The sequence below is a fragment of the Drosophila grimshawi genome, unplaced genomic scaffold, assembly GCF_018153295.1.
Source record: "Drosophila grimshawi isolate 15287-2541.00 unplaced genomic scaffold, ASM1815329v1 contig_1377, whole genome shotgun sequence".
Taxonomy (NCBI): Eukaryota; Metazoa; Arthropoda; class Insecta; order Diptera; family Drosophilidae; genus Drosophila; species Drosophila grimshawi.
In genome coordinates, this window is record NW_025062900.1 from 8,418,515 (window position 1) to 8,428,831 (window position 10,317).

The 10,317-nt window shown below is 36.5% G+C and overlaps 1 protein-coding gene and 1 long non-coding RNA gene across 2 annotated transcripts; one reads left to right on the plus strand and one right to left on the minus strand.

Moving 5' to 3' along the window:
• The first annotated feature begins 750 nt into the window (after window positions 1–750).
• LOC6561492 (protein CDV3 homolog) lies at window positions 751–1,567 on the plus strand. Its single transcript, XM_001988736.3, has one exon. It carries the CDS (start codon window positions 826–828, stop codon window positions 1,477–1,479), a length of 654 nt encoding a protein of 217 aa, XP_001988772.1. The 5' UTR covers window positions 751–825; the 3' UTR covers window positions 1,480–1,567.
• Window positions 1,568–1,935: 368 nt separating this feature from the next.
• LOC116805262 lies at window positions 1,936–2,432 on the minus strand. The gene is made up of 2 exons (XR_004365091.1): window positions 2,351–2,432; window positions 1,936–2,295 (listed from the first exon to the last, which is right to left on the minus strand). It is a non-coding gene; the product is annotated as an uncharacterized LOC116805262 (long non-coding RNA).
• Window positions 2,433–10,317: the final 7,885 nt, after the last annotated feature.

Below are 10,317 nucleotides of genomic sequence, written 5' to 3' on the forward strand. Positions count from 1 at the left end.
TGAGGATTCAAGGATCTTGTCGGCGGCAATATATAATGAACATATGCGCCACAGTGCCATAAAAAGATTTTCGCCACTTCACAACTTATACGGCTTGAAAAGGGAAGAGCACGGAGAGGAGTGTACACATAATTTTAATTAGTGGCATATGAAAAACATTAGAAAGAGAGAGAGAGACAGAGAGAGAGTGAGAGAGAGAGAGAGAGAGAGAGAGAGAAAGAAAGAGAGAGAAATAGAGTAGGGAGGAGGAGCGACACATAGAAAAATGTGCTAGCACAAAAATTATTATGTTATTACGGCTTTTGAGCACAAGCCGCTTATGCGTGGGCGGGTCCAGCTGAAATTGGGCGAGGCCAGAAGGGCGTGGCCCAGGCTTAGCAGCCAAACAAGTTGTGTGTGGGAGTGTGTGTCTGTGTTAGGTAAGACTAGTTGGCAGCAAGAGCAGATTACAACCGAATAATATGGGTCGAAATAAAAATAAATGAAAAAATATTGAAAAGTATAAGATATTGGAAAACTCACAAAATTCATTATTAAGCTTAATAATCAATTTTTAATAATAATTTGTAAAGCTGAGATGTAGCAGGGTAGGCTTGCTTCGTATTCCCTCCACCACCATTTATTTATTTTTGTATATCATATAGAAACAACAAGGTCAGGGTATTTCCCATACTATAACTGAACTTTGTAAGAATTTGTTGTCAAAAAAGCTTCACATCAAGGATGTTTATCGCTCAGTATCAGTAACATAAAATTTTTGGGTTTAAAAAGCACAGAACGAAATTCGTGATTTTTTTTCAAAAATAAGTAAAAATAAAACGAAGCATGTCTAGTTTAGATGATTTCTTTGCCAAAAAGGACAGAAAAAAATCCGCCACAAAGACCAACCTCTTGGCTGCCGATGAGCTCTATCGTACACTGGAGGAAACTGTCAAAGCGCCAAAGGAGGTGGATAGCAAAGACAAGCTACAGTTTGAGGTGATTAACAGCACAAAGGCAGCACTTGCATTCGGCATTCGCTTCTCCGACGAGGCCGTCGATGAGGAGGACGAGTGGTGCGACTTTACTGAGGACCATGATCAGCCCTTTCCAAAACTAAAACGCAACTCGAGGCTGGCATTGAGCCCGACAGCAGCCGTTGCCAACGAGGATGTGCCACTCTCCGTGGACCACTGTCATATCGAAGATACTGGCGGTGATGGCTTGGACGTGGGTCAGTGTACCGATGAGCTATACAAGTCCGCTTGCCCTTGGCTCATGCTACAGCCAATCCAGGCAGTTGATCTACAGTCGGTCAAGAAGCATGAAGTTTATGTGCCGCCAGCTTTGCGTCAGAGCCAAGGCGATTTCAGTGTGCGCCGTGGAAAGCAGCTGTCAGCGGTGCCAGAGAAGCCTGCCAAGGGTCAGGCGCCAGATCTAAACAATGTCGAGTTCTTTCCTTCACTCTGTCGCTCACGCACCGCGAAGCGTGCCAAGTAGTTTCTGACTATTCTTATCATTTGTTAGTTTTATTTCAGTTTGCACTTTTAAATTTACCACGATTACACGAGTCGCCCTCCCTCTCTTATGTAAGTCTTTATATCTCTCTGTCCCGCTCTGTATCTCCCCAGCGTGTCGTTAGCTGCTAACGTACAAAGTATTGACAATCAAATCGGTTTGGCTCTAAATGCTCCCCGCGGACTGTTTTTGGAAACGCGCAAAATGCTTTTTGCCCCCACCCTCATATTTTGGCATATATTATTTTGAATTTTTATCTTTTGTGCCAGCACATGATAACGCATGAATTTGCCATAATCATTACATCATTAAACAAAGATTACAGCCAACTTCGAAATACCCTGTTCAGACAAAACTCAAATCGTGAGCTTCAATAAAAATACCATGTCTTTGATCAATATACCCCTTCACACCCTTGTAAATAATGAAATACACAAATCGATAACGACATTAATTTATTATTTACGACGACACGACCTTGCTTATTACGTTTAGAAGTTAGTTAGCTAAATCACAGCAATCTCTTTCCGAATACATCGTCTTTTTGTCAAAGCCAGTTTTTCTTTATAAGTTTATCGAAACCTACTTTCCTTCTAAGCAGGCTAACGGTGTCCACCATATGCTCCATAGCACGAACAACATCCATATGGACCTATCGGACCACAGCAATGGTTTACTGCTCGGAACCATTGTCCATTGTAGGGTCCGCAAAAGCCGCAGGGGCCTAGACCACCTGTTGGACCACAACAGGTACCAGGCATTGATCTCAAGCAAGGATTACACATTTTACTTATTTCACTGTAAATAATATATCTAAAAACTTAACTAGACTTTTGTATAAATTTGTACTTACATTAGCCTGTTTACGGAAGTAGGTTTTTGAAAAATATTTTTCCAGTTGAATACAAAAGATGTGTGTTGTTCGAGAGCCCAGACGAGTATGAGAAAATATATAATTCGGCAAGCTGGTTTGGAATTGGAAATACAATGCATACTGGGTTAAGACTTCCATATCATTTTATGACTGAGATATTTAATTATTTATTTAAAACTTAATCTTTAAAGCTCTTATGTTAACTGGAAAAAGTCGGTTTATTTTACCATTAAATCTTTTGGCAATAAAATTTGAGGTATTCTCCTATGTTTTAATGCCTGTTAGTTGTAGAAACCAAGACCAAGTAAAAACTCTATTAATAAACCATTGAATACTCGAGTTCCTATTTAATTTTTTGTTCCCACTTTTAAATGACTTTCAAGTGTTACCAAGTTGAATCACTCTCTCATCTTATGGGTCCCTAGGCTAACCATTAGCATTTGTGCTCCGTTAAACTTTTGAGAAATAAGCGCCCAAAGAACTAAAAATCTGTGTAGTCATGTGCCAAAGTCTGCTAGCCAAGTCAGACGAATCAAATAGAAATTCACTTGACTGCACTTGTAAAATATTTCCAGTGTCGTCCGCCAGTTTCCCCTCAAGGCAGTTCGTGCCTCAGAATGGAGCCATAACTCAGAGCTGAGGGAGCAACAAGTGGAACCACTCACCACCATCTGAGCTGTTTCCAGTTTGCCGTCTTTTTCTACCCTGTACTCTCAAAATAATAATGGTTAAAAAGGGTAGCATACGTAAGCCATTTCATCCTGCCTGTCTTTACATCTGACTATACTCGTTGATCTAGGCGGCTTTAAATGCAGATCTGAATTCAGAAATTTAGATGTCAGTAACTTAACAACGATCAACTTCTTTATGTTAAGAGAGCTTGACGTATAAACATATTTGGATCTCATCTTAATGGCTTTCAATTTTTAAAAATGATATGACAATAAACATTGAAGTTTTTTAGAACTTTTAATACTGACATAAGCAGAAAGAGAAAAGGCTTGACTAGGGTATTTTCTTGTCGAGCAGCCTCCTCACAAGCCTTTGTACTTGATTCTGATTGTTTTAGCCGGTTAGTAAAGACAAAAACACAAACCCCTAACCCCGAACCACTTTTCTCGACTGTGCATTTCATAAGAGAAATATGCTATTTCTTTTGGTAGGTCTGGCATTTAGTTTTCCACTTTTCCCCAGTTGCCCCTATCCACTGTTGAGTGAGCTGCGTTGTGCTGCGCTGCGCTGTGTTATGTTGTTTACTTCAAACCGGATTCACAGTCACAGCGAAGTAAAGTCATTTGATAAGTTTTGTCACGTGCGTCACATGTTGGAATGCTCCTTCCTGTAGCTACAGTTACGGCTGCCGTTTCCATCCAAGCTGCCATCTTCTTTTGACTTGGCTTCTGGACATTTTAAGCAATTTTCCACACAGTAGTTGTCGTCATTGCCTCAGAATATTATTCTACTTCTCGTTGTTATTGTTGTTGTTACTGTTGTTCTTCTGGTTATTGTTGTTGACCTGGTTTTTCTGCTTACACAGCGCTCCAACGTCGTTGTCGCCTAGCATCTGAAAGTGTTGCTCTTGTCGCTTTCGTTGTTTGTTTAAATGTGTTTGTGATTATTTAGTTATGGCATCTAATTGAGTTTTGTGTTGTTCTTCTTGTTTGTTCGTCTGCGTGTGTGCTTGTGTGTATGTTTGTGTGGGACCCTTGTGCCTTGGCTAATTGAGTTGATTACCTCAACATTTTGTCAGTGGTCCGTCACTCTCATGATGTGGAAGGACGTTAAGAATTGTTTATACATTTAAACAGAATCTTTAGTGAAGTGCATTAATTACTATGGTTACACGGCTGAGTACAAAAAATAATGCTTACAGTTTGAATATTCAATATATACAAGCCGCACAAAAATCGATACAGTCATATAATAACTCTCAAATATTGCATTATATCTTTATGAGTGCAAAGACAAAGGTTATGGGATGGCAGGGATAGATTGTTACTCATTGCACAGAAAGAAAAAGAATAAAATAAAGTAAAATATGTAAAAATTCCAAGCTTTATACCATTTTATTATATAGCTGATGTGTAGAGTGTTTCCTCATCATCAACCACAAAATATTTTCAGCATAAAAACTAAATAAATAAATAGATATTCAAATACCATTCCATATACTATATTGTTATAGGGGTCAAACACGTGGTTCTCGGGCACACAGAAATCAATAGGTAAGCTTGCTTAAAAGCACACAGAATCTTGTTTGCACTTTAAGAGCTTTGAGTAACCCATTGCGGTGCATACAACTACCATAAAGCAACAACACAATCACACACAAGCCAACACACACACACACACACACTTACAGACACCCACATACTCACTATAGACGATTGGCAATAGACAAACTCCGTTTGAGCGTATAATTGCATACAGCGACGCTTTATAAATCAGCATCAGCAGCTTCATGTCGTCTTCACAGCGCCATCCTATCTGGGGGTTTGTTCATTTGATTGCTCAATTGCTGATGGACTCACTGACAGACTGCCAGCTGGACCGATCGGATGAGGGAATGAGTGACTGGGTGGCTGGATTGCTGACTGCTTGCCTGCTTGGCTGACTTGTTGTGCATTTCAATAAAACACTCGCTGCATAACTACAATGGGCATAAGTTATGCTCCCTTGGCGGCGGCACCGTTGGATTTGAACAGAACTGAACGGATTTCAACACAAAGTCTGCCGAGTGGTGAATGCGAGAGAGAGAGAGAGAGAGAGAGAGGGAGAGAGAGAGAGAGAGATGTGCGCTTAACACGCACTGATTCGTTCATGATGATGGTGCAGGCTTTCAATTGAATGATGAATGCTATTCGTTCCCTAGGAGCGCACACAATCTTTTGTCCGACATATAAGCAGTTATTTAAACTTACCTAATAACATCCATTATACATGTTATCCCTTATCATTTGAATTACAGAAAAGACCAGCATACAAAATTCAATCACGAATACGATGGTTATTTGTTAAATACAAATATATATTTTCGTTAGTTATTTAGTCTAAATTTACAGCATGGAGTAGTTTTCTTTATAGAATATAAAGTCTCCACTATAAGTAATTTTAAAGCATCCATGCTCGATCTGGTGTGCAAAATATTATTATATTATTTTTGATAGTTCCCCTGGCGCTGTTTGTCGCATAAATCAAAACAAAAATAACAACAGTCCGCTTCAAAAGTTATCGCTGGACTTCCGCTGCACGGAGGACGCTCTGAATGGGAACATTGAACTTCCTCAATTTCACAAAGCTTGAGGCATTGCGCAAAAGCAAAAGCAAATACAATAACAACTGCGGCATCAGCAGTAAAGCGAATGTAGGCACGTAACATTCACCAATAACAGTCACAAAATATGTTGTTATATTTTTTAAAGTATTTCAACTTTATTCCTAACAGGAGCTGCAGCAACTATGCAACGAAACTCGAAACCAGCACGCGATGAAGAATGTATAAACAATAAAAAAAATTATGTAGAATGGCAGTATATTGTGGCCTTTGGCACTGCATGTAAGCCAGAGCTGCTTAAATGCATGAAATGCTTTAAGAGAGATATTTAAAGAATAAATAAATAATAAAAATAAGTCAACGCTTTTGTATAGCACTCAAACTATTTTCAATTTTAAACTAAAAATTCCTTTCACATTTTTCAACACATCTAAAAAAAATATAAATATATTCATTTGGTCTTATCAATAGTCTCATTCAATGAGGTCATCGAATTTCAATGGCACTCCTGGAAAATTCTCATTCATATTGCTATCAATTAATTAAATTGATTCTTACTTTACCGCATTTTCAATTACACAAAAAGGTTTCGATATTGGCCAACAACACAAATCAATCAAAAACTCGTACGTATTTTCGTTTAGAATTTGTGAAAATCATTTGTTGTTTGGAGTTTAATATTTGCTCATTCTGCGTAACATGAAACAAAAAATTCGTTGGTATTTCTGAATAGGCAACAATGTAATATCTTTTTTTTTAATTTTTCTGGCTGATGACAACACACATAAAGAAAACAAGTTAAAAACGTTATTGGTGTACTAAGTTCTTTATATTATTAACTAGATTTATTAAATTCATTTTATTATTCGTATATAAATTCTGAATAATCCAACTCAACTCTTCGTGCACCCTGGGAACAATTTAACATGTTGTCAGCTATATTTAATTTTTGACATCCAATATTTTACAAAATTCTTTTGTCCGAGGCAAAATGTTTAAAGTGTTTAAATTGCTGAAATCGTTTTAAATTGGCCAGCATAAGGACTCAAATATATGGCATAATTCACAGACCTAATTAATTTAAATACATGTGACAAATTAGAAGCATATAATACGAAACAGCTGTTCCACCTTAAACCATAAATCTCGAGAACAATTTATCTTTAAAATGTCATAAGATTCCTGCAGACCATCATGCTACTACGAGATGGCGACGGCCAAAAGGAATCCAAGTAAAAGTTTATAATTAAAACTTTACGCACGTTTTGTCTAAGTAAATACGAGGACACCAACACACTAAGCCACACATACATATACATAAACACTAACAGTATGACTGCTATTTGGCTGTAGCCTTTACGTATGCGTGATGCGAACAAAAATGTTGTGCTGCATAATGAAGTGGGCTAGCCTTTAGATGCCCAGGGTTGCATTGCGAATGCCGGACGTCTGTTCAAAGAAAGCATATGTCCCAAGAGGAACAGCTGACGGAGGAGGGAAACAACTAAAACTGACGCTCATTACGTGGTGAGCTGGCTAATTTCGACAAACAAAATAAAATAAGCAATGCATTTCAAACAAAGAAATATTCTTAAATTTTGTGATTAAATTCTATGGTAAGCGATAAAACTAAAAATAAAGACCCCGTTGTATGCATCCCTAGAACGACACTTAGACGAATTAACAAGCAAGGATAATTTGGTAGCACCATCAACAACACCAGCAACAATCATAAAAAGAATTCAGCATGTAAACTAAATGAAAGTTCAAATGTAAATATTTGCACAATGTTTGTTTTAGAGTTTTGCCAACTATTTGAATTCTCGACAGTTGATTATTAGTTGTTGTTATTATTATATTTGTTTTTGCGTATGTTAGAGAAAGCATTTTTGATTTTAATTAGTTTTGACATTTTTGTCAAACACTTTTAATTTATTAAACAACTCTTGCAGCAAATGTGTTGACAAGTATGTGCATATTTAAGTTAAGTTTACAATTTGGCCCAGATAGCGGCGCAGTTATTGTCTCTCAACTGGCCTAGGATTCATTTGTGTGTTACTTGTCTGAATGATTTGGCGATTGTAAATTGTTGCGCCTTTCTTTTTTGTGCAATCAACGAGTACCGTGCATTACATGTTTGTGCTGAGTTTATCTGTGGTCAGGATATATAATTTTTTTTAAATATTATTTAGATATTGCAATCAAATTAGCTTTATTAAAATAGTTTATAATTCACTAATTGAAAATGCAGATCATTTTATACTCGCAAACTTTAATCTGTTTATTTTAGAGCATTCATAAATCGGCAATATTCAAAAATTAATTGCATTTATTGTGTGGTGTCAACTTTGCCAAACATTTGACCCTGAACCCATTAAAAATTAGTATTGGTATATTGGTAATATTAATATTTTTTTTCATTATGTCACTGTTGCTGTTTAAACATTTGTTGCACAATCGACGCTCGCCATCTGTTCAAAGTCATTTTATTAGGTTATTCTCGAGCATTTAATATGTTTTATTGCATTGAATGCTGATTCCTTATTATTACATAAGTTGTCTTTCGTTTTTGTCTTGCATATTTATTGACCATATCTTTTGTTTGAATTCAAATTGAAAACTATTGCATGTCGTGTGTAAATAAATTTTGTTAGTAAAATGTTGGTTTTATTCAAATTGATTTCGCTTACAGCCAACAAATATTTAGAAATTCAAAGATTATTGTCTATAAATAATTTATTGCTACTAGTACCAAATTGTGGAAGCTATTGTGTGAAAAAGCTTATTTGGAGTAGATTATGTTCTGTTTATTTTAATCAAATACGTTTCCCTGAGTCACAAAAACACACTTCATACTTTTTCGACAATTTTAAAATAATAGGTGGACTGTCATCAGCAGGCGCGTCCTTGCCAGTGACAATGAAAAAATGCCCGGCTACAAAAAAATGGTTAAACTGCTCTTGGCAAGCAGCTGAACATCATTTTTCACATAGAAAAAGACGCATTATCATGTCGAGCAAGAGAGAAAAAAAAATGAATAGAAAAAGCCGCGCAATAGAACAGCAGCAAAAATGTCCAAATTTTTGACACAAAGTCACAAAAACAAGAAGTACAAAGAGCAAAAAAATTAAGTGTGTATTGTAAGTATATACCTGATAACCAAGGACTTAATTTTCTTAGTATTTCAGTAGAGCAGCTTAACAATGCGCTTGATTTGTTGTCGTTGTAGTTGCGTTTGTTGCTATTTTTATTATTCCACTTTATACTTATAAACCATTAATAAAAATACAGGGATTTTTTTTTAGAATTTTACTATTTGGGATTTAAATAACTTAGTCTGACATTTAAAGTCTCTGATTAACGATTGTTGTCTACTTGACAAAGCCTTGGCAATGAAATGTGTAAAGAGATATTTGAAGGTAGTGGAAAATTCAACTTGCCATAGAATTTGTAATTGCTTAAGTGGATTAAATTGCACATTGTACTAAAGCCACCTAAACAGAACAGGAACAACGCCAACATCAAATTATCAGTTTCAAATTTCACTTTGCGCAACCAGTGATTGAGGTTAGAGGTTAACAGTTGCAGCGACAACAACAAATGGATGTACAATATCGTAAATGACGCCATGCGAAATCGGCTAGTTTGAATTTGACCAAGCGAAATGCAATGCAACTAATTGCCATAATTAATTAGGCTTAAGCGTGGCTTCTAGCGACAACGATAGGCAGCCAGAATATATATGGGGTAATATGTTGTATTGTATATATGTAAAGTTAAGTATTTTTATGCCTTGCCATACGCTCCTTATCGGCTTGCGTGCCTTGTAAGCGGATTCGCTGAGGTGAAACCCATGAGAAATTGAAATCAACCAAAAAATAAAATTATATCTGAAGGCGTTTCTAATTAACGAACGAGAAGTGTTTAAAGTTTGCTGCCATGACATTTAATTCAATTTAACTTTAATCAATTGCAACATAACAGAGATCAGTGCAATGCAACAGAATCAACAACAACAGAAGCAGCAGCACACAACACACAGCATACGCATCCTGTTGGCTGACCGTGTGGCTGCCTCTGCGCCGCCAACTCCAACCCACCTCCTCTCCTAGCATCCTTACGCTGACTGACATCACGAGCGACAGCCACAAATAACCGCAGGATAACTTCATTTGCATGCACCACGCACACACACACACACACACAAGTGAAGTGGGCGTGACCAGAAGGAGGCAGACTACTGTGCCCAACACTTTTCATTGCGGACTTTTGGAAGCAGCATACAAATTCTGCCTACGCATATATTTACATATATATATATGTTTATTTATATATATTTTATCTGTTGACTGCATTTACATTAAAAGAATTTTCATTATTGTTGTACTCTGGTTGTATTACACGCATGCAAAAAAAATTCTTTATTAACAGATAGTTAACAAAAACAGAAGTGGGACACTATTTATAAGCAAGTAGAATATAAAATGCTCTATACACCACTTTTTTTTTAAATGTGTAAATAAATAATGACTTAGGATAAGAATTTAATTTCTTCTTTTTTTTTTGGTAATTGTTAGGTTTTGAGTCTAACAATTTAAGGGATCAACAAAATTTTATTTCGTTTTGTTAAAAAATTCTTTTTAATATAGAAAGTTTATGGAACAAATCAAAA

Excerpts from the sequence above, each read along its gene's own strand:
- LOC6561492 (XM_001988736.3), top strand. The coding sequence starts at position 826 with ATGTCTAGTTTAGATGATTTCTTTGCCAAAAAGGACAGAAAAAAATCC.